General features: G+C 52.0%; 1 protein-coding gene across 1 annotated transcript in view; it reads left to right on the plus strand.

The window, feature by feature from the left end:
• Nucleotides 1–14,020, plus strand: part of ALX4 (ALX homeobox 4) — a 42,225-nt gene extending 28,205 nt beyond the window's left edge. The window contains exons 2-4 of the mRNA XM_010964646.3: nucleotides 3,003–3,313; nucleotides 9,222–9,350; nucleotides 11,854–14,020. Of these exons, the coding sequence (XP_010962948.2) occupies nucleotides 3,003–3,313; nucleotides 9,222–9,350; nucleotides 11,854–12,183 (770 nt within the window). The 3' untranslated portion in view covers nucleotides 12,184–14,020. The remainder of the gene's footprint in view (nucleotides 1–3,002; nucleotides 3,314–9,221; nucleotides 9,351–11,853) is intronic.
• Nucleotides 14,021–23,805: the final 9,785 nt, after the last annotated feature.

Here is a 23,805-nt window from a genome sequence, read left to right on the forward strand (position 1 = left end):
GGGTGGGCCACAGAGCTTAAGGGAATTTTCCTTTGTTGTCTAAATTAGGGCCCCAGCTTCAGAATTTAAAGCAAGATGACCAACAATCAAGACTGAGGTGAGAAGGTTTCTTCCCTCTTCCAGGACCAGAGAAGCCTCAGTTTGCCAGAATTCCTTCCATCTCTGAGCCTTTCCAGTTAGCAGACGTTTGCCTGGACAGACATCCTCTCCTCTCTTCTCCACCCTCCAGACCCCAAGGGGAAGGTCCCTGGTCCCTGTGACTAAGGCAGGAGGGCTGCCCAACTGGGCTGAGGCAGTGACACCAACCCCTTCCTCCTCTCCCCACTCTGGGCTGGGTGTGCCGGCTCCCTTTTGCAGATGATGCTCTGGGACATAAAAAGCATCGTCTCAAGTCACAGGCAGACAGTGGGAGAGCTGGACCTGAGAGCAGATCTCCCAGCTCTTGGTTTCCTGGTCTTTGCATGCACCATGATGTCTCCCCACTCTCACCCTGCGTGCTCCATCTCAGTGGGTGGCTGGAGGTGGGGAAACTGGATCCTTACTTCTCACCATGGAAACTGGATGCTCTGCTGCCTCCCCACGGGCTGAGCCTAGAACCAGCTCAGCGCTGGGGGGCTTCCCCTGAGGCCCCGCCCTTGCTCTCACATCTTCTGGAGCTGGTCCTTTTGCCCCCAGGATGTGCAGAGAAGGCCCCTTGGTTATGTGAGGCCCCTGGATTCCTTCTGCTCCCACCTCTCTCCCTGAGAAAGGCCCTGAGACCATGGGGTAGGATTAGTGGGTTGACCCAGGGCTGGGAGACTGCACTCTGTTGCTAATTAGGGCACATTTCCTGCTCTCTCTGGCCTCAGTTTCCCCACACTTAAAACAAGGAGTTTGGGCTGGTCCCTACCAACTCTGGCTTTTTATAACATGGAGTCCCCTCTGCACAGCCCAGCCCCTCTTGCTGTACGGGGTGGTCCTGATCCCAGGCTGGTTTCCAGAGGATACTGTAAGGGTCCACCGGGTCATGGGATGGGGCCTGGGGAGCTGTGCTAGGGCAGAGGGGGCAGGGACTCCTCCCCAAGTCTGGCCTCCGGGAAGTTGCATAACAGAGATGTTTATTTTTGGTGAGGCTGGGTGGGATTTCTTCTCTTTTAAAAAAAAACCAAAACATAAAACTTACTTGTCTGCCAGGAAGATAAATATCTGTGCTGAAAGCTCTTGGCCCAGCTGCCAGCTGCAGTTTGCATAATGCTGTCACCGAAGCCATGGCAGTCTGCATGTGCCCGGGTGCACATGGGTGTCTTACGTGATGCCTGAAGGCTGGCCCCAGACCCTGCCAGCATCGATGCTGCCAGGGGCCCTCAGGAACAGCCTCCTGAAGCTGCTTCCAGACCCACTCTGGACATTCGCCTCCACCTCCTTTTCCTCAGTGCCTTGGAGAGGGAGGTGGGAATGACAGAGGCAAAATGTGCCTTTCAGCTTCCCTAGCATTAAGAGAGCCCCCCGTGTCCCCACAAAAAGCCAGGGATGAGAGCAAACCTGATGTGTCAGCTCCAGGACCTGGACAGAGTCAGGAGACCCATGCTAGAGGCATCATGCTGACACTTTATGCCTGCTGCTTAGAACTATTCCCAGAAGAGGAGACCGAGGGTCAGAGCAGTTGATGCACACATTGACCACAAATGCTTGTCATGGTCAGAGCTTGCGCCTGTGACAGGTCTTGTCAAATGCTCCCCACACACGTCTTATTCATCTTGTATGTCATTTCACTCTACAAGAGTACCAGACAGTGGAATTTGGCTCAGAGAAGGGATCACACCCTTGTCTCTGGACACCAGTCCAGCACCCTTCCCATGGCATCCGTGCATGCTCCTGCGCTTGGGTGCTCCAGGGACAGCCTGCCCGCTTGGAGGACCCCTCGAGGGTCAGAATCTTCTGCTCTCACCAGTCCAGACCAGACACGGCACTGTGCTAAGTGCTTTACATGCAGCCTCTTTAATCCCACAGCTGCCCTATGAGGAAGACCTTACAGGTATCTTCATCCCCATTTTATAGAGGGGGAAACTGAGGCACAAAGGGGTTAAGTGAACTGTCCAAAGCACGCTGCTGGGATTCACACTCGGGTGCCAGTGTCAGAGCCTGCACTCTAACCTCTGTCTGCAAGCGTGTCTGCCCAGGATGCCAGCTGGGATATTTAGATGTGGACAAGCTACTCCCCACCCCACCCTCCCACACTGGCCTCTGACTTCTCAACCTTGACCTGCATGAGTTTGACCGGTCCTTTCCAGCTCTGAGCATCCAGGAATCAACCTGCAGAGCCGCGTTCTGTTAGACAGCAATGGCTGTGGGCCCCGGGCTGTGCACTTTGTATAAATCTGCTGGGGCCCCCATGTTGGCATCCTGGGCATGTTGGAGGGGGAGGTGCCCAACTTCCTCAGTAAACACAGTCCCCACTTGGAGGGAGGAGGACACTGCTTGGACAACAGGTGAGACCAGGGTGGAGGGCAGACGGATGGGACCCCTCTGCACAGAGTTCGTGGGCAGAGCCTCCACGGCCCCTGCTGAACCCCAAACAGGACCAGCCCGCTAGAGGAGAGGGCTTTTTTCCTCTCCCTAAGCTCAGTTGCTGCTGCCTCTGGGAGTCCAAGGCACTGAGTCAGCATCCTCGATGCCCAAAGGAGAAGTTTTGGCAAAGAGAGTCCTTCCAGAGGAAGGAGCCCAGTCAGTGGGGTGGAGATTACATGTTATAGAGGTCAGCTGGATCGGCTGATCCAGAGTCACAGATCATTGGTGTTGAAAGGGGCCCATTCTGAGATGACGGCAAAGAGGCTCAGAGACAGAAAGGGACTTGCCCAAGGTCACAGCATGCTCATGGCAACCCAGGATTGGCACCCCAGTCTCCTGACTTCCCATCCAGTACTTCCCAGAAAGGAGAAGGGCAGGGGATGGCTCCCCCGTGCCTCCCTCCTCTCTTGAGTGGTTCAGCCCTTGGTTTTTGACCTTGTTTTCTCCCTCTTCAGCCAAGGAGAGCTCCCTGGGTGAGCCAGAGTTGCCACCCGACTCTGACACCGTGGGGATGGACAGCAGCTACCTCAGTGTGAAGGAGGCCGGGGTGAAGGGGCCCCAGGACCGGGCCAGCGCCGACCTGCCCAGCCCGCTGGAGAAGGCCGACTCGGAGAGCAACAAGGGCAAGAAGCGGCGGAACCGGACCACCTTCACCAGCTACCAGTTGGAGGAGCTGGAGAAGGTCTTCCAGAAGACCCACTACCCCGACGTGTACGCGCGGGAGCAGCTGGCCATGAGGACGGACCTCACCGAGGCCCGTGTGCAGGTCAGCGAGGGTGCCCGGCGAGGGCGTGGGAGGGCAGGGCCTGCCCTTGGGCTGGTGGCCAGAGCTGGGACCGCCTGACTGTCCCCTAGTCACACCAGGTTTCTTCACCTCAGTCCATGGAGGGCCTGAGAGGCTCCCAGCCCGCCCCTCGTGCCTCTGCTCCAACCAGCATGAGTCTGCTTTTATTCACTTTACTCTCCAGCTTCTTGCTCTGGTTGGAGCAGGGGCAGGCTCCCCTTGGAGGGACAGGAAGGCTGTGAGCTATGCTTCTGAGATCTACAGGCTGTTTGAGTCCAGGCCCTTTCCTGAAGGCAATGATGACTAGTCCCAGCTCTGGAAGGCCTATCTCTTAGAAAGGAAACAGGATTTTATAGATATCCACAGCAGCCTGGTGGGGGAAACAGAGACAACCCAACTCTTCTTTTTGCCCAGAATGGCCACCTCCTCCTCCATCTTTCCTCCTCCATAAGCTTCCTCTGAGACGTCTTCCTGACCACCATGGCTGAAGCAGTAGCCCCCTTCCATCACCCAACCACCAAAACACTCAACCCAGCACAACTCCACACAGCTCAACACAACCTGGCACAACCCAAACGAGCCCAACCCAACACAGCTCAACCCAACCCAACACAGCTCAACCCAACCCAACTCAACCCAACCCAACACAACACAACCCAAGCAAACCTGGTCACCTTCTACCACATTGTCCTATTTTATCTTCTTTATAGAATTTATGATTGGCTAAAATTATTTTATGTTTGCCTTCTCCCACTAGAATGTGAGTTCCTTGAGGGCAGGAACTGTCTGATTGCTCCTCACTGCATTTCTACTAATTAAAGGAGGCTGAACTCAAAGCGACATGGGCAAAAAATAAATATTTGGGACCAACTGACCTTTGTCCAGAGAGATGTGGTCCCCACTCCCTGCATGAAATTACAACAAAGAAAGAACCAGGAAGGAAGCAAAGACCTCTAAGTACCCAAGCGGCACAGGTGACAAGACCCATGCACTATAGCTCAAGCTTCAGCACAACACACAATAAACGTCCTGTTCGGTTTGCTTTTCTGACCCAGAGCATGTTAGAAATAGCAAATAAGGTGTTGGCAGATAGCAGCTTTTCCCCCTCGGTGGACTATGGAAATCAACAGCTTGAGAGCAAAGTGGTTTTCAAAAAGCAGCTCAGTTCAGAGCAGCTCAGCACAGCTCAGCTCAGGACCCTTTTGTGCCAGGACCAAGAGCCTTAGGTTACTCAGCAGACCTGAAGGGTGTCCCCTGTTGCTGTCCTTCGCTAACAAAAATCTTCAGCAGAGCATTTCTAAGGTATTTCAATAACAGCTTCATCAATCTCAACCATGTTCTGTTTAATAAGGCAGAGGCATTTGTAATATGGCCCAGAAACATTTTCGTCTCAAATGGCTAATGTGAAAAGGACTGACAGTTGTCAGTGAATACACAGCCATCCAGAAATGGCACATACCCAAAGTGATTTGGAGCTGTCTGGTGGCCTTCCCGAGGGCAGGCTTCCTGGTTTATTCCCCTCCAGCTCAGCTCACATTGATGAGGGAAGGAAGGAGGGCAGCTGAGGCCTCACTGTGACTACAGAAGCCCTCTCACACCCACATTCTCACCTGAGTCAGGAGACCCAGCCACGCAACTTCCTGTGCCTCCGAGGCTGGACAGGAACCCCAGCATCTGGCCTCAGCCCAGCCAGTGGATTTGGGAGGAGCTAAAGGAGCAGGTGGAGAGGGGGCGGCTGGTTATGGGACATTCCTGTAGGTGCTGTGTTGGTGTGGGGCCAACCGTTCATTTTCTGCGCAGTACACATATGTACACATGTGTGTACGTGTGTGTCCCTAACCAATGGACAGGAGTACCCGGAAGTAGAATTCACTTAGTATCGAAAGGATGGTCCTTCCAGTACAACACATGGAATGACACTGGGGTCTGTTTAGCATTTTTCAGGCACCACAATACAGCTAAAATGGAGTGTTCTCTCTGCACAGACAGACACACACACACACACACACACACACACACATTTATGCCCACTTCCAAAAAGGTGTTAAGGCAGCTTACAATTAAAGATTTATCATTTTCATCTAAGAACAAGAACAATATCATGAAATGGGAAGGTAATTATGTCAAAAATCTAGGCTAAGGACTTTAGTTGCCACAAAGTGCCAATTTCAACCCTGAGCTTCCCGGCAGCCAAGGCAGAAAGGGAAACTCTGGTGTGTTGCATATCTTATCATCTAAGGGGAGGACCACAGAATTATAGAATGCTTTTACTGGAAAGGATCACCTGGTCCTCTTATATGATAACAAAGAAGAGAGGACCAGAGGCGGGAAATGATCGCCTGTGGTCAGGTGACTCAGGAAAGACGATTCAGTGGCAATGCTGAGACTAGAATGTGGGACTCCTGAGTTCCAGCCCAGTGCTCCTTTTACTTTAGTTTTCTGTACCAGGACAAGTGCCAGATTGTTCTGAGACTTTTCTTTGTATAAAGGCAACAGGGTGGGTGGGATTGTCATGTGCGTCAGACCTCTGGGTTGAGCCTGGCAGTGTCCTGGGGGTGGGGGAGTGGTGATGGGACCCCCTGCGTGCCTCTGCTGAGTTTGTTTGGGGCCCGTAATCAGCTGGTGGGAAGCCAGGTGCCTGGCGTCGAGTGGTGGTGGGGACAGGGAGAGGGGCGATGGCACCCTCCTCCCCGCCCCGAGACGGACCTTTCCTGGGAAGAAGCCTGGGGTTTGGCCCCACTCCAGGGTGCTGCAGGGGCCTCTCTCTGCTGTCTGGGATTCCAATCTCTGCAGCTGGTGTCTGAAGACAATAAGACAGAGGCCTCCCCACCCTGGGCCACCCCACCCTGGCCCCAGATGGGCTGCGGTTAGTGAGGCCTCCGCCAAGACGGTTGGGTCCTTGGGGAGAAGCTTGTGCTGAGTGGTCCCAGGCTGGGGTGGGCCAGGAGCAGGGTGGTCCTGGGGCGCGACACGCAGGATGGAAGGCCAGGACCTCACAGCCCCCTCTTCTCCCCGGAGTTGCACAATGGAGACAGGCCTGTGGCCACAGAGCATCTAGGGAGCAGCTGTCAGGGCCCCAAGCTCCAAGGGTCAGAAGTGGAAGCATGCTCTGAGTCTCAGGGCCCTTGAATGTGAGCACAGAAGGGGCCCATGAGGACACCCCTGCCACCACCCAACTTATGCGTCAGGAGATGGAAGACCAGTGAGGCTCACTTAGCTTAAGCCTTATCTGGGCAGGAAAGCTCCAGCCTTGTAAGCAAGGTAAGGCCCAGGGAGGAAAGACCTGGAGGTGAGGGGTGGAGGGGGGCAGTTCTGCTCCCATCAGCTTGCAACCCCTCCAGCTGAGCTGCCTCCCACAATCTCCATCCTTAGCTCTCAAATAAATCCCTCAGCCTGACCCTCTTCCACTCCCTTCCCAAAGACGGTGCTATCTCAGCTGCCTCTCCCCCTTCGCTCATCTGTCTTCCCAGATAACTCGGGTCTCCCTCTCCCCCGCCTCCTCCCCCCACACTCAGCTTCAGCCCCCACCCCACATTCCATCTCCCCGACCCTGCTCCTCCCTCCAACTCTCAAGCCCCTCTGGCAGGACACCGGCTGCCTCCTTCCCCGATCTGTGTCCCTCCCAGCCCAGCCTCTGTGTCACCTCCACCAGCACCTCTCCCCTCCGCATTCCCACCACAGAACCCACTCCACGAGACTCAAGGGAAACCCCCAGTGGTGACAACATCAATTGTTTTAGCCTCCCCTCTCCCCCCAGCACAAGGACAGACAGCGGCCCTACATCCTGATGCCTCCAGTGGGCTTCTCCCCTCCCCCGGCTTCCCCCCCAGAAAACCCTGGGAGGCTGAGGAAGGAGCGGAAAGGAAAGACTGAGCTAAGCCTGCAGGAAATTAAACATGAAATGAAAACAAGCGCCTCCGATTCATTCTCTCATCCTGCCCCCAGCCCCCCATTCCAGGCCACTGATAAAGGGGGATCCCATTTCAGTGGTGCAGAGAGGAGGCCTGATTCTCCCTGGGCTCCCAGTGGGAGGCCTGGACCCAGACCCCAAGGGTCCCTGGAGGAAAAGGGGCCTCTGGAGGCTCTGGGGCAGGGGCTGAGACCCCCAGCCCAGGAGAGGGCCAGCTCCGGGGGGGACATAGGAGAGTGTTTCTCCTGCAGCAGAGTCAGGATGAGGAAACAAAGTGATGCTGAGAGAAATGCCAGGAGCACCGTGTGTGTGTGTGTGTGTGTGTGTGTGACTCATGCTTGTACACTGGGTTGAAATGCAGCCCTGTACTTCCATCTCACCCCCACCCTCCCCACACAAATATGAGCCACAAAAAGGTACCTCTTCTTTTCTGACTTCTTTCTTCTGATGAAAGACAGAAAGAAGGGTCAGGAGCTGTAAATAAACAAATGTGAAGTACCCTAAAAACTCTGTGACTGCATTTCTCATCTCACCTGCTGCTCTTGCCATCAGCACAGATATTGGCCCTATTTTCAAGATGCAGAAACTGAGGCCAGTGGTAATGCCAAGTGCTCCCACTGGTACTGTGTGCCCCAGCTGCATCAGAAGCTCAGGTGGGCCGAGCAGCCTCTGTGCTGCCTGGCAGGGAACCTGTCCAGGCCTCAAGCCCAGCTCCTTCTCCCTCCTCCAAGGAAGCTCCGTGCTCTCAGCCAGGCTGCGGGCAGTGTACTATTAGGGGTGTGTCCACGTGCACCTGAGTCAGCCAGCAGGTGCACATGGAGCTGACAGGAATCTCCCTCTAGGGAGCTCTGAGGTCGGCCTTTGAGCTTGAAGCCATTTCTGACCTGGAAGCTGAGCCCCCCTCACTCCACCTCTCCCACCCTCTCCTGCCCCCATCACCCCCTTTCCAGATCCCAAGTCACTGGCAGGGGTGGCAGATGCGTGAGCCTCGAGAAAGTTCTCAGCCTACCAGAAACACACCTGCAAAGGAAAAGGACCCACCCCACCGCCAAAGACCCCTGCTCACACACCTGACTCAGACCCCTCCCTTCCATGAGGTCCCCAGTCAGGCGCCCCATCGCTCATGCTCAGTGACAGGAGGGCCTCCACCCCTCCCCTTGGGCCTGAGACTTTGCAGCAGATGCCTCTCTTCATGGCACCGCCACAAGCCCCTCCACCTGGCATTTGAGGTCTTCGCTGATCTGGTTCCCACTTCCACGATTGTTTCTCTCCCATCACTCCTCCACCTGACGTGCGGCCTCCTGAGGTCTCTGAACATGACCGGCTTTTCCTAAACTCAGCCTGGACGTCCGCCCTTACAGCCAGCACTCGGGGCGCCGTGCCCAGTGCTCCCTCCACGAAGCCGTCCCCAGCTGCCTCTGTTGCCGGCTGAACCTCCATCTCCCAGAGAATCTTTAACATAGTAGGTTCTGAGTGGGGAGACTGTTTCCCACAAAAGGCTGCACAGAGGATTCAGGAAGTGGGAATTCTGAATCTGGGCTGAGAAGTCCCAGGAAGTCATAGACCTTTTGGAAAATGATGGCAAAACTGCACGCATGTAATCACCTAGGAGAATGGTTTTCCAGAGGAGCTTTCAACAGCCTTTACCCAATTCTCCCCAGGAGTCTGTGGCCCCAGCAGGTTCAGCCACACTATGTTGGGGTTGGCTAGATGGCCACTAAGATGATCAGTGACGTGTTTTGTGCCCTAGATTCTGAAGCTTAGAAAAACGAAGTCACTGGCCCAAGATCACGCCCACAGATAGTTGGTGTAAACCGCTTTCCTGATTCTCTGCCTTCCTGACTCTAGATCACTCTAGATTGTAAACTCTTGAGGATAAAAACAAAGGCAGACATACCAGGAGACCCTACCGCACACTACAAGGTGGGGCGGGGCCTCCAGCTCCGGGCCTGACCCCGTGACCACTGCTCTGTCCTGTAGGTCTGGTTCCAGAACCGGCGGGCCAAGTGGAGGAAGAGGGAGCGTTTTGGGCAGATGCAGCAGGTTCGAACCCACTTCTCCACAGCCTATGAGCTGCCCCTTCTCACCCGAGCAGAGAACTACGCCCAGGTGAGTACCTGCCCCCAGGCCTGCTCTGGCCCCCAGGCCCTCGCACCCTGAGAAGGGGTACCATCCCCGGAGAGAGGACTCAGGGCTCTGAGTCGCCCTTCAGGCCCATTCCAGGCCGGTGCCTGTTCATTTAGAATGTGGGAGGCCCAGAGCTCTTTCTGTCCAGTGTGAGTGTTGACCTAGGCGTGGCCAGACTTTAGAGAAGGGAAGGTTGGGGTGGTGAGAACTGCATTTTCTTCTGCCACTTTGGCCACTTTTGCTCTGGGCATCCGAACCAAGGAATGCAGAAGGCCAGGGGGTCTGCAGGCCACTGGGAGCCACCCAGAGTGTTTCCTAGGAGAGAGGGGTCCAGAAATCTGGAGGACTTGAGGCAAGGCTGGAGTGAACGTGGAATTCTGAGACCCAGGACTTAGGCTGTCATCTCAGCTCCAGATCTTTCTCCCTTCAGGCAAGTCACAGGCTCTCTGAGCATCGGTTTCTTCACCTGGAAATTGGGCATTATAAAAGTACCTGCCCCAGATCTTTTATGAGGTTGTTGAAAGTGCTAAATTAGATTGTGCAGAAGTGCTTTGTGAGTTATATGGCTTCAGAGAGGTTGCTTTGTGTGTTCTGAGCCCTCCCAGGCGTCTGTCCCACCTTCCCCTCCCATCTTCCAGAGCATCTTCCTCCATGGCTGTCAGCTGGTCCCCCTTCTAGTGGCATTTGAGTCCTCAGTGGGATGCAAAGGGACGAGGAGTACTGTGATAACCTCAGGCACCCAGGACACTGGAGAGGTGGATTTTTGGTCAAGTCCACTCCAGACACCCCTCGACTTATGCGGCAGTAGCACCCACTTCCTCCCTCTCAGGCCTTGCTGGGGCGTGGCCTCTGCCTGCAGCTCCGAGCCCGGCCATGCCACGCGGTGGCAGTGTGCACAGGCCTTCCTGAATCTCCTTTTCTTCTTGCTGTCCCTGGGCCATGCTAACACATGGGCCCTGGGCACCCCACCAGGACCAGCTCTGCCCCTCCCCCTCTCAGGATTCACGTGGAAGGGGTCAAGGGTCAGGCTCAGAGGTGAGGCTGGGGAGTGGGGGTGTCTCATGCACACACAGCGTCTGCATCAGCTCCCACCACATCCTTGCATCTCTCTCCCCTCTCTCCCTCCCCCAGCCCAGCCTCCCTCTGTGCCCTGGAGGTTGGACCTCCAACCCCAACTCCTTGGCCTGGATCTCTGCTGCCTGAGCTCACACACTGGAGGGAGAGAAACAACACGGGGCGTGCTCATCCCTCTCAGGGCAGCGCCACACATCACGCGGCCCAGGTCTCTTGAGAGAGGGGGTGGGGGACGGCCAACCCACTCCTCCTCACAGGGACCGAGGGGAGGACTGTGACCAGGCTAATCTGCAAGCAGTTCTCATCGTCCTTGCAGGCCCCGTGGGATCTGGGAATACAGCCCCCTCCTCACTGCTTTTAAGTGTCTTCCCTGAGTGCACTCCAAACACTGGAGATGGAGGTAGGTGGAGGTGAGGGCCAGCAAAAGCTGCTTGCGGGCCACTGAGAAGCCCATGGGTGTAGCTGAGAGATGCACTAACTCCTCCTCAGAGCTTATCCTGCTCACCCTGCCCTCCACCCAGGACACCTGGGGAGATGTGTTTTTGGCTGAGTCCCCAGCTCTACCTCTCCATAAATGCTGAGGTGAAAATGGAGTCCAGAAGTGGTAGCTGGGGAGGGGGGCAGGATTACAGCTGCACAGATAGAAGATCAGATGTTCAGTTCAACCCTCACCCCACACTGCCTGAGCATCTTCCACACCCCCCACCTCACGCCACCCCCAGCCCCCGCAGGTGGGCACCCAGCTGCTCCGTCTAGCCACTCATCCACGCTCACCACCTCCTGAGGCAGCCCTTTCAGTCCCTGAGCTCATTCTGAAGCCTCCAGGGCACCAGCTCTGGGACGTCCGCCACCGTCCTTGACTTCTGAGAGAATGCAGGCCCCACTCCCCCCACCCCCTGCCTGCACACCACAACCTGCAAGCACACAGCTCATGCCCCCATTGCCAGGGCTCTCTGAGTTGGCGTCAGCCACCATTTATCAAGTACCTAGGATGCGCCAGGCCAGGGGAGGAGCCAGAGGTGAGTGAGACACAGGCTCTGACCCTAATGGCATCCGCAGATGGAGAGACAAAGTCTGCATCTGTGACCAAGGTCAGTGGCTGCCCTCAGCTAGTGGGTGGTGCCCCCAGGACAGGCCTGTGAATGGACCGTTGGTGAAGTTTGGAGTTCAGTCCTTAAAACGGAATTCCCAATGCTGCTGGCCTGGCCCTGGGAACAGAGGAGACAGAGCTTAAAACCCAAACCCTCCTAGGGGTCTGGATGGCATAAAGGTTTTGAGAGGCTCCCAAGTAAACACTCAAGAATAGTTTCATCACCAGGGTGGGCTTGTGAGCGAGGAGAGGTCATTCTGGTGTGCATCCCCTGCCCCGGCCCCAAGCAGCCAGTGACATCTCTGCCTCCCCTCTCCCCAGATTCAGAACCCATCCTGGATTGGCAACAACGGGGCTGCCTCGCCAGTGCCAGCATGTGTGGTCCCCTGTGACCCGGTGCCTGCCTGCATGTCCCCTCACGCCCACCCTCCTGGCTCCGGGGCCAGTGGCGTCACCGACTTCCTGAGTGTCTCCGGGGCTGGCAGTCACGTGGGCCAGACGCACATGGGTGGCCTGTTTGGAGCAGCGGGCCTCAGCCCAGGCCTCAACGGCTACGAGCTCAACGGCGAGCCGGACCGCAAGACGTCGAGCATCGCGGCCCTCCGCATGAAGGCCAAGGAGCACAGCGCGGCCATCTCCTGGGCCACATGACAGGGCACCTCCTGTCCCATCCCCGCGCCCTCTCCCACCTCGGGGCACTGGCCACGCCCATGCTTCCCAGGCCCCCAGCCCCCCACTCGACTCTCCTCTTAGGAACCTGGCCTGGGCCGGGGCCTGACCCTCAGCACTTTCAGCCCCCCCAAGTCCGAGGCCCCACCGACTGCTGGGAAGGAGGAGGCAGCAGGCACTGGGGCCGAGCCTCTGCTCCTGGCCAGAGCCAGTGGAGGAAGCCAGGTAGCCAAGTTTTGCAGCTTTGCATCCTTTGTAAGCTGAAGACCCTTCCTCCCCGCTCTTCCTCCTCCACCCTGTTTGACCGTTGAGTCAAGGACAGGTTCCCATCCAGCCCCAGCAGTGGCAACAGTGCAGTCATGTCCGTCCTTCCCTCTGCTGTGTGGTCCCCTGGTCACCAGGCCGGTGACTGTGTCTGAAGAACAGGCTGCCCCGCAGAGATGGCCTCCTGCCTTCCCAACTTCTTTTCTCTTCCTAAAAGCCCACGGAATCCAACCTCTTGGACACACGGCACCTGCCTCGCCTTCACCCTGGATGGTGAGGAGCCCCATCCTGCTGTCCCCTGTGCTGGACACACCCAGAGGAACTGGGCAGAGAGCAGAGGAGCTGGAGCTGAAGGATCCTGATGTCACCCAGCAATGCTGGCTCCTGGGGGATGCGTCCCCACTCTCACCCGTCCGGAGACTCTGGATCTGAGTGAATGCTGCAGGGGAGGATGCAGACCACCCACAGGACCCCCGGCGCTGGAAGAAAGCTTCTAGCAGAGGAGGAGGGCTGCCAGGAGGTGTCCGGGTGGGGCAGGGGCTTGCGCATACACATCCACTTTCTGGCTGCTTGACATCCCGCCACGGGCAGGGTGGCAGTGACAGCGGGCAGATCTGGGTAGCTTTTTAATCCGTCCACTCAGGCCCCTCCAGGAGGGTCTGGAGATGCTTTTTTCCTCTCTGAGACTGGTCACTCGCTGGGGCTGCTGAGCTGTGTCCTGGTGTGGAAGGACTTACACCTCGGACACACCAACTAGGGTCTGGGGTCACAGCGGCAGAGGGTCAGGAGCAATGCGCGGGATCCACCAGAGGATGAGTGCACGCTCACTCAGCCTCCAGGCAGGCGGGCTGGCCCCCTGCGGCCTCAGGTGGCCATCCCCCATCAGCCTGCCATACCTGCCCAGAGCCTTCCACGTGGGCGGGTCTCCGGGATCCTCTAGGCACCTGCCCTTGCACTTCTGCCCTAGGGGATGGGGAAGCCCAGCTCCTCTTTCTGGCCTCTGGAAGGGCTTGTGAGGCTGAGCACCTTGGAGCCACTTGTTCTGTCCCAGATACAGGGGCCAGGATGCCCTCCGGAAGCAGATTTCTCTGCCTGCGGGAAGGGTTCTCCTTCTGAGGGGAACTCCACATCTGCCTGACTTGAGGCCTGCAACTTGAGTTTTGGCACCAGAGCCCAGCTGTCACCTAAGCTCAGGGACAGGGTACTAGTTGTCCAAGGCAGGCCTTTCAGAGCCCTGGGAGGCCCCTCCAGCAGGCCACCCCTGGGGAGAATTGCTTGCCCTTTCTACCTTCTCTCCTGATCCTGCCAGTGAGGGGGGCCAGGCCTACCAGGCCCAGGGCCCTGGACGCAGGACAGCATCTTGGGTGGGCCAAGAGGAGTGAGACCCTCCCTCCTGAGCTGCTTAGGTTTTGGGGGAACATCACAGTCCCATCTCTGCCTCATGTTCTCATGTGCTCCGGAAGCAAGACTGGGGAAGGAGCTGGCTTTGACCTCCCTTAATAAGAGTCAGACCTCTTTGTGAACCGTAGCTCTAAAGTTGATCTTCTAGAAGTGAAAAGGGTCTTGGACATTGAATTAAATGCTCTTGAAGGCTTGGCTTTAGTGTTTCATATGTTTGAGGATCTTGGAATGACTCTTTAGGAAGCCTATTCCAGTCCTGAGGTGGCTGAAACCACTCAGACACCCAAAGTCTAGGCAAGGGAAGGAAGAAATTGCTTTGGACTGGAGACAGCTCCCCAGTTCTTCCTTAAATGTGCTGCTGGCTGGGAAGGAACTTTCACCAGAGGTATATATTCTCACCTGGGAGAGAATCCAACAAAGAGAAAGAACTAAAACAGCCCCCGAGGATGAGGGAAGGGAGAGAGAAGGCTGTAAGTGGAATCTTCTGAAAGGGACCTATGGTGATCAGTTCCTCTAGGTATCTGCTTTCCACCTGGGCCAGACCTAAGTCAGGCAAAATTCAGCCCAAAGCTTGAGAAGAAAAAGCTTCCAATGGAAGAAGGCTCTTGGCTCTGCCTGCCTGCCTGTCGAACCAACATAGCCAAGTATTTAGAATTAAAATGTCAGTGGAAAACACCCCTGTGCACCTCCCCACAGGTAGCTGCCCGTTCCCAGGCCTGTCCCCACCCTGTCCCAGCCCCTGGCCTGCCTGACACTCTAAGAATCACAGAATCACTGAGCTGGGAGGGACTAGAAACCCTGTAGTTAGCCCGGTCCCTTCATGATAGAGAGGAAAAATCCTTGGCCTACGGTGGGGACGTGACCACCCTGAGCTGCGTTTCACCTGAGCCAGGGGCCAGACAGGCTGCCCAGGTTCTGGTGGCCAGAGGGACGCAGTGCTCCCCGGTCAGGAGGCTGGGCCCGGGCCTCCTGCCTCCTCGGGCTGCAAGTGTAGGAGGTGCCCCTGAAGCACACCTCCTGTGGTGACTCAGCAAGCTTGGGTGACTCCCTGGGGCTGGCGGCGTCCTCAGGAGCGAGGTCTCATGAAGGCAGGTGCAGAGGAGAATGGACCCACTCTGGGTCACTGCTAAGCCAATAAGCTAAAAGAGGTGGGGTTTCTTTGCTATTTGCCTAAGATCTCAGCAGAGATGGCAAGGCAAACCGGAAGTGATGGGTGGCTGGCAAACCCACGAGCAGCCTCCCAACATTGACAGCCTCTGATCCCCCTGGGAACCGGTCTCAGCGGCCAAGGCTGGACACTAAGGTGCTGCTACCACCCTCAGATGCCTCTCTGCTCCCAGGGCGTGGGAGACGAGGGCGCTGGGGACACAGAGAGGCTGGTCCCCAAGTCTTCAAAGGTACTTGGAGGACGTGGGCTTTGTACCTTTCCTTGAATTCTTTCAACTATACTTGATTCTCAGCTCTTACCACCGTGCCTCCAGCTTTGGGGAGCACGGTGGCCAGGTTAGTTCAAAGACACTGCAAGGGGGTGGGGTAGCCATTGTGAGGTGGGGCTGCGGCCACGCTGGGCCCAGCTCCAGTGTCCCCTCTGCCCTCAGTTATGCTGGGTCGGCAGGAGGCACTCTTCCACAAAAACGACCACATATCCTACTTTCGCAGCCATTCTCTTTCTGGGCTGGACACTCTGGGGCTTCTGGTCTGCTTGATGGTCCTGACCATCAGGTGCGAAAGCAAACAGGCCTAGCAGGGGTGAGGATGGCTGGCAAATGGGTCCCCAGGATAATAATCCATGACCATCAAAGAGAAAAATGGGAAGACAACAAAAACCCTGCTTCTCAAAGTCACACAGAGCCCCCTTGACTTCCTTAAGGATGCTGGAGGGAGGAAAGTTGAACAAAATATTACCTGACCTTGCCCTGTCCCTTCTCCCCCCTTGACTTACATACATAGAGCTAGGCCTTTATACTACTGATTTTGAAAGACAGTTTTCAACGTCTAATAGTCTGTTTGGTGTGCAGTGGTTGAAAAGAGCTGAGTGCTAGACGGAACATGAACCTCAATCAATACTGACTGTTCTCCTTGTAAGATACCGTAACCCTGTGTAGACGCAACTTTTCCTTTAGCTTAATGGCCTGGGGTGGAATATTAAAAATATATATTAAAAAGACATTAAAATTTCAGAAAAAAATGTATAAAAAATGAGGTCAGTTCCATAAAGTTTTACTGCCTATACCATCATGTAACTACATTATAGCAAAATATTAAAAGAAACATTCTTGCCTTTTAAAGTAAGTTATTGCACTTACATCTTGTGGGGGAGGGGAGGACTATTGACGAGAAGGGGCCGGAGGCTCCCAGGCACTGGGCCCACGGGAGCGCCGACGCTGCTGCGCACCCCCAGTGCACCCTTTGCTGGGCACAGCCCGAACTGTCTTGTTTGGTTGTTGTTTGCAATAAACTCCTTCTCCTTCCTCCTCTCAACTGGAACCTGTCTGTTTTGTTCCTGAATTGTGACAGATGAAATGTGATCAGAGGGGCCTCTGAAATCTCACGTTAATTGAAGTCGGCAAAAAATACTAACAGTGCCCTTTTGAACTGCTGACACAGTGCAGAATGGATTACCAGGGCTAGATTAACAACAGGTGGCCCTGCCAGGGCTCCTGCACAAAGAGGGGTGCGTGGCCTGTGAGGGGCTGGGGCGCCCCCCTAACTTTATCCCAGAGGATCTTCCTGCACCGCAGACAGGTAGCAGAGGGGGATGGCGAGGGGGGTAGGGGGCGACCAGGGAGCACGTCCCTGGGACGCATCTCGGGGCTGCATCTTAGGGCTGCGACGGTGGATCCTTTAGCCCCTGCGCCTCAGTACACCCTGCATGGCCAGTGCCTTGAGTCTTCACAGCCGGCACCGTCAGCCCCTTGATGTCACTCGTATAGGTCTGTGTTTCCAGGGACTGTTCTGAAAGCAGCAGGAGAGCCAGGGCATGGAGGTCCAGGGTGGGGAGACCTGGCTGCTTGGCAGGAAAAGCTCAGGACAGGCTTCCAGGATAGGCAGGTCTGCGTCCTGGCTCTATGTTTAGTGGCTGAGAAAACTTGCAGCAAATACAGTCAGGTGATTTTTTAAAGCGAAGCTCTAAATACAAGTTATGAAGCAGAAGTCAGGGAGACCCAGGCTCTGCTGCAGAATGTGCGCCTCCTTGCTTTACAGCATGAAGGTAACTCAAGAAAGAGGCAGTTAGTCTCCAAGGGCCCCCTGTGCCGAGGGGGGAGGCATCTTGGTTCTCCAGATGACCTGACACTCAACTCTCACATCTGAAGGAGGGGAATAAGCCCGTCCCTGCCCGGTTTACCAATGCGGGGGGAGGATTACATGGAGATGACACGTGCATGGGCTTTGTAAGTTGATGTGGCAATATCAGACCACAATTTTTCCCGGGAGAAAGACATCTGCCTCCAAATACTGGCTCTGAGTCCAATAGGAAACTCTTCATCTTCTCTTTCCTATTGTTTAAACGTTGCTTTCTTGGAGCCATAGTGCAGATTTGGTACCTGTGGGGTAAGTTCTCATGCAGTATAGACCCAGCTGGGTTTTAGATTGGCTTGAGATGGGAACTTGTTTCTTAAAATGACCCTTGTCATCTCTTAGGGTCATGGCAGATCTTGGACTCTCCACTAAGTCACTGCCAAGTCCCAAGGTGGGACCTGAAGCAGAGGGGGAAATGCCTTGTGTACAGAGAGCTACCCGCCTCACACTCCTGCTTTTGTCTGTGGGAGCTGAGCAACCCCAATAACCCAGAGTCCAGATGAATGCTACTGCCAAAGGGCAGGATGGCTAGATGGGGTCATTTGGGTCTCCCTGGTGACTCAAGTAACCCATCCCTAGGACCTGTGCCTCTGAGGAGAGTCTCTGGGAGGATCACTCCAGCAGGGCTTCCTTGAACATTAATTGTGACTCAGTCCTTCCCTGTCTGGCCGCCAGGATCCCTCATTGCTCCCCAAACCATCTGGGGTCTTTCAATTGGCCACATTACTGGTCTTGCCATCTGTCTGCTTAGAACACCTGTGCTCTGTCACCAGCCTTCTCTACCAGGAGAGTTCCTGTTCATCCTCTACAGCTTCCTCCGAATGGTAACAGCCTCTGTGAAGCTTTTTCTTAACCGGTGTCCTGCTCCAACTCCCACCTCCAGGCCAGCGGTTGCTCCTCCCGTGCTCCCGCAGAACTGTTTATAATAGTGTCTCAGTACATAATACTGTGTGAGTTACCTGTGTACTGGCCTGACTGCCCCACATGCCTGCAAAGCTGCAAGAAAAGACAGGTTGGTTTGGTTCACATCTGAATGCCTCAGAGAATTAGTACATTGAGCAACTGAGTGAATGAATGGGAAGGTGGGAATGAGCAGAGGCTCTGTTCCTGTTCAGGATGGGAAGAGGAAGGCTAGAGATGAGGGTGGAGTGAACTCAGAGCCTCCGCTTGGCCATGGACCCTGCCCACTCTCTCCCTCCAGGGGTCATGTGCATCCCTGAAGAGCCAAGGCTGGGCTAGGAAGCCTGACCTCTTTTTAGTGTTTCTGGGGTTGGGCTACCACAAGACCAGCTCCCCAAGTCGGCCTGAGAGGTCTTGTGTCTGAAGGCTCATCTCAGAGCTTTCTCTGAGTCACCCCTAGGCAATCCCCATGCTCCTAAGCCTTCCAGACCTCCACCCTGCCTCAGGGGTGGTCTGTGGACAGCTTCTTTCCAACCCCCAGAGAAACTGCTCTTCCCTTCAGTGTCTCACCAATCCCACTGCCCCAGGTCTTGCAAGAACAATTGCCAGCCTCAGGGCAAGGTGAGCTGGCTGGTCTGTGATTCGGCAGAAACCGTTGATCTGGCGGGTGGCGGGTGGCGGGTGGGGGCGGGCGGGAGTGACGTAGTAATGGTGGTCCTTCTCCTCGCACAGGACAGACTTGCATGCTCAGCTGCTTGGAAACAATAGGCCCTCCACCAACAGCCCGTCCCCCAAAATCGGGCTCAGAAGTGAGAAGATGCATGCCAGCTCCAGAGACAATGGGGTGTGAGAGTTGAAATTTTCCCAGGAATTCTGTGATTCCAAACAGATTTTCTTCTTTTAGCTCAACACAGACCAACAGGCTTGAGGAAGGGCAAACTTCTGAAAAGAGCTTCAGTCTATGACCATGTGTGCACCATGTGTTAAGGTGTTGCCTTAACTAGCTGGAAGCAAACCCGCTGTGGGGCCTGTATGAGATGCCCCCAGAGCCCTGCTCAGGGCACGGTTCAGATAACCCAGGGGCTAGAGTGTTCTTGCCACACCCCCTGAGATTTCTCTTTTGGTTGCATCAAGGACCCCCTCTCCATCCCTTCTCTGTGCTGTATCCACAATGCATCTCTGTCATTTCCAGGCTCTGGGGGAAAGGGAGGAGCTCCCTGCTGCTATGACATTAAAACCAACTACACTGTGGAGAGAGAGAATGAAAATGAATGCATGAGATTGAGAAAGAGATGTGAGAGAGAGAGAGAGAGAGAGAGAGAGAGCGTGTGTGTCTGTTGGGAGGACAAGGGAAGGATGAGAAGAATGAAGCACAAAGACAGCCCACATCTCCTCTCCAAGACAGGCTTGAACAGAAAGCTCTGTCCAGATGAAGGCACAGAAAAGCACCAGCCAGGAAGCCATGCGGTGAAGTGAGAGACAGGAGAGCTGGATTTAAGAGCTGACTCTGCAACTTATTAGCTTGGTTATCTTAGGCAAGAACTTAAAATCCTCTGGTTTTTCAATATTTCCATCTGTAAAATGGGGACAACCAACTCCTTCCTGCTTATTTCACAGGATATTAAGAGGTTATGAAGTCCAAAAGATTTAAAATATTTGAAAATAGTGATGAGCTGTAGAGACCAGAGGAATCATGTGCTCTGATGGTTGAGAAGGGTCTGCTCTGATCACTTCCCCAACCAGAATAGTCATCTGAAAAGCCTTCACCCTTATTCAGCCTCATTTCTAATGCCCCAACCTGGAGTTGGTGCTCCTGCAAATCTAGGACATATGGTATACTTTCTCATCTTATTTCCTTTCACTCCCCTCAGGTCAAAGTGCCTGCCTTACCTCCCAGCACACCACTATCCACATAGTGCCCATCTCTACCTGTTCCTCTCCAAAGCCCACTTCAAGTCTCATCTCCTTAACCAAGTCAGAAGTGATCCCACTCTCCTTCCACAGCAGGGAATGTGTGCAATTCACCCTTAATCATGCAGTCTTCTACAGTAGACAGGACTACAAGGGACTTATCTCCTATATTAATTGGATTATAAGCTCCTGGAAGGCAGAAAGGACATCTTCTTCACCTGTTTATCTGTAACACCTTGCACAGTATCATAGCAAGCATTTAATCAATGTCAGCTGAATGGCTGGAAAATCTGCATTCCACATCAAGAACACAAGAGAAAACACTAAACTGAGGCAATGGGACTGGTGGCAGCCTAGACTTAGAGGTCCTAAGCAAAGAGAGAGAGAAAGTGATACCCATCTTTGATGACCAAGGAACTGTGAAGGATGATAGAAAAAATAATCACCTTTATTGAGGTATAATTTACATAACGTAAAATGCACCAATTTTACATGTAGAGTTGGATGAGTTTGGACAAATACATATATGCATGTAACCATCAACACAATTAAAATATAGAACCTTCTCCTCACCCCCAAAAGTTCCCTTGTGTCTCATCCCAATCAGCCTCCAGCCCCAGGCAATGTTGATTGGCTTTCTGTCACTCTAGATTAGTTATGCTTATTATAAAACTTCTAATAAGTGGAATGTATTTATATATGCAAGAGTACATCTGTATGTATGTACAGTATGTACTCCTTCGTATCTGGCTTCCCGGGCTCACTTATTTTGGAAACTCACCCATGTTATGTGTCTCAGTAGTTCCTTATTTTTATGGCTTAGTTGTATTCCACTGTATGGATATACCATAATTTGTCTACCCATTCATCTGTTGTTGAACATTGTTTCCAGGTTTTGGCTATTATGGGTAAACCTGCTATGAACTTCTGTGTACAAGTCTTTGTGTGGATATGTTTTCTGTTGTTGTTTTTTTTTAATATAGATGAATGAGTGTTGAATTTTGTCATATGTCTTTTCTGTATCTGTTGAGATAATCATATGGTTCATTCTCCTTTATTCTGTTAATGTTGTGAACTATGTTGATTTGATTTTCAAATATTAGATCAACCTTGTATTCTTTAGTCATGTTGTATCATCCTTTTGCATATTGACTGATTGTTTGCTTTTTTTTTTTTTAAGGACTTTGTGTCTGTGTTCAGGAGGGCTATTGGCCTGTAGTTTTCTTTCTTTTCTTTTTTTTTTTTTTTGGTAATTTTTTTGTCTGGCTTTTGGTATCAGGGAAAATTGTCATATAAAATGAGTTGGGACCTATTTCTTCCTCTTCTGTTTTCTGAAAAGAGTTTGTGTAAGATTGGTATTATTTCTTAACTGTTTGATTGAATTTGCCAGTAAAACTATGTGGACTTTTAGATTTCTCTTTGTGGGAAGTCTTAAATTATGGATTTGATTGCTTTAACAGGTATGTGGTTATTCAGATTTTCTATTTCTTCTTCATCACTTTGTGTCTTTCAAAGATTATGTCCATTTTATCTACATTGTAGACTTTATCTGTATAAAGCCTACATGTATGTTTCCCTTTAAAATTTTTAGAATCTGTACAAATGCTCCATGATTCATGATACTGGTAATTTATATATTCTTTCTTTTTTTCCTTAAACAGTCTAGAGTGATTATTGATTTTTTTCAAAGAACTAGTTTTTGTTTAATTGACTTTTCTACATTTTTGTCCATTTTCTATTTATTTCCAAACTTGTCTTTATTGTTTCTTCCACTTACTTTGTATTTAATTTGCTAATTTTTTCAATTTTTTAAGGTAGTAGCTTAGATAATTGATTTTAGTTTTCTTCTTTTCTAGTATTAGCACTTCAAGCTATAGATCACCAAGTACTCCACCTGACACATTTAGATACACTTCATTTTTCAGTCAGCACAAAATATTTTCTAACTTCTTTTGAGTCTTTATTAACACATGTATTTAGAAATATATTATTTAATTTCTAACTATTAGGGATTTCCCCAGATGTCTCTTATTGATTTAATTCCACTGTGATCAGAGAACATATTATTTATGTTTCCACTTCCTCTAAAATTATTGAGACTTATCTTATGGTGTGATGCATTTGTGGTTAATGTTGTACGTGCACCTGAGAAGAATGTGTACTCAGTTATTGGTGGATGAAGTGTTCCATAACTGTCAATTAGGCCAAGGCGGTTGACAGTGTTATTCAGGTCATCTGTATCTTTCTGATTTTTCTATCAACTTGTGCTGTCATTACTGAGGGGAGTGTTGAAACATCCAAATATAATTGTAGTTTTCCTATTTTACTTTCAGTTGTCAACTTCTGCTTTATGTATTTTGGAGCAATGTAGTTAGTGCCTACATATTTTGGATTACTTGTTTTGTCTTCTTGATGAATTGACTCCTTTATCATTATGAATTATTCCTCTGTCACTGTTCCTGTTTTGACGTTTATTTTGTCCTTTATTGACATTCATCACTCCTAGTTTCTTGTGACTCATGTTTGTCTAGTATAATTTTTTCTACCCTTTTACTTTAAGTGTATTTTATAGTGTTTTCCTTGTGGATTGCATATAATTGCCCTTGCTGCTTAATTCAGAATGATAATCTCTGTCCTTTAATTAAAGTGTTTAGATCATTTACATTTAATGTAATTATTGATATGTTGGGATTTAAGTCTACTGTCTTGCTTTTTTATTTGTACCATCTGTTCTTTGTTTACTTTCTTCAATCAATTCTTTTTGGTTGAGTATTTTTATGCTATTCCATCTGCATTATTGCCTTGTTAGCTATGCCTCTTTTAAAAATGTTTTTAGCAGGTGCTCTAGGTTTACAATGAGCATCATTAATTTATCACCATCTATCTTACAGATGTCTTCTGATTTTCTTCCTAACTCCCTGGCAACTCCTCAGTCTCCTTTTCTGGTTCTTCCTTTTCTTCTCTTCCTGTAAATCTTAGAGTGAGCCTAGTACATCAGGCCCTGGTCATTTTTTCTTCTATACCTATTCTTACTCTCTGGGTTATCGCATTTAGTTTAATGATTTTAAAGTCTCATCTATATATTCAGCCTTAACTTTTCCCATGAGCTCTAGATATCTAACTGCTTAAATAGCACTACCTATCAGTGTCCAAAAGACATCTCAAACTTAGCACTAGTATGGAGCTCTTGATTTTCCCTCTCACACTTCCCTGCCCTTACCCCTGCAGTCTGCCACATTTCAGTTAATTGTATCACTCAATTACAACAAAAATCTAGGAGTTATCTGTGAATCCTCTATGATTTTCTCCTCCTATATTCAATTCATGAGTAAGTCCAATATAGATTCTACTCCCAATATATAACTCCTCACTCACCACCTCTGTTGCTACTGTCCTAATCTAAGCCACTACCATCTCTCACTTGCACTCCTAAAATCACCACCTAATTTCCTTTCTTTCATTCTTGCTCCTTACTGTCTTTCCTTCACACAGTAGCTGGAATGACCTTTAAACAAAATCCCATTCAGATGTCACTCCACTGCTTAAAGCCTTCCAGTGTCTTCCTATCACACTCAAAATAAAAATTCAGAACCCTTTTGGCCTCCATGGTCCCAACGCAATTGGCCCTGGCCTTACTTTTCTGGCATCTCTACCATGCTCTCCACATTAAATACACTGCAGTCACACAGGAGTTCTTGCTGTTCTTAAAGCAAGCTGAGCTTGTTCCTGCCTGAGGGCCTTTCTGCTAGCTCTTCCCTCTGCCTGGTATCCTGGTGGTCCACTCCTTCTGTGCTTATGTGTCGCTTCTGACCAACCCATCTAAAATAT

This window comes from Camelus bactrianus, chromosome 10 (assembly GCF_048773025.1).
Source record: "Camelus bactrianus isolate YW-2024 breed Bactrian camel chromosome 10, ASM4877302v1, whole genome shotgun sequence".
Taxonomy (NCBI): domain Eukaryota; kingdom Metazoa; phylum Chordata; class Mammalia; order Artiodactyla; family Camelidae; genus Camelus; species Camelus bactrianus.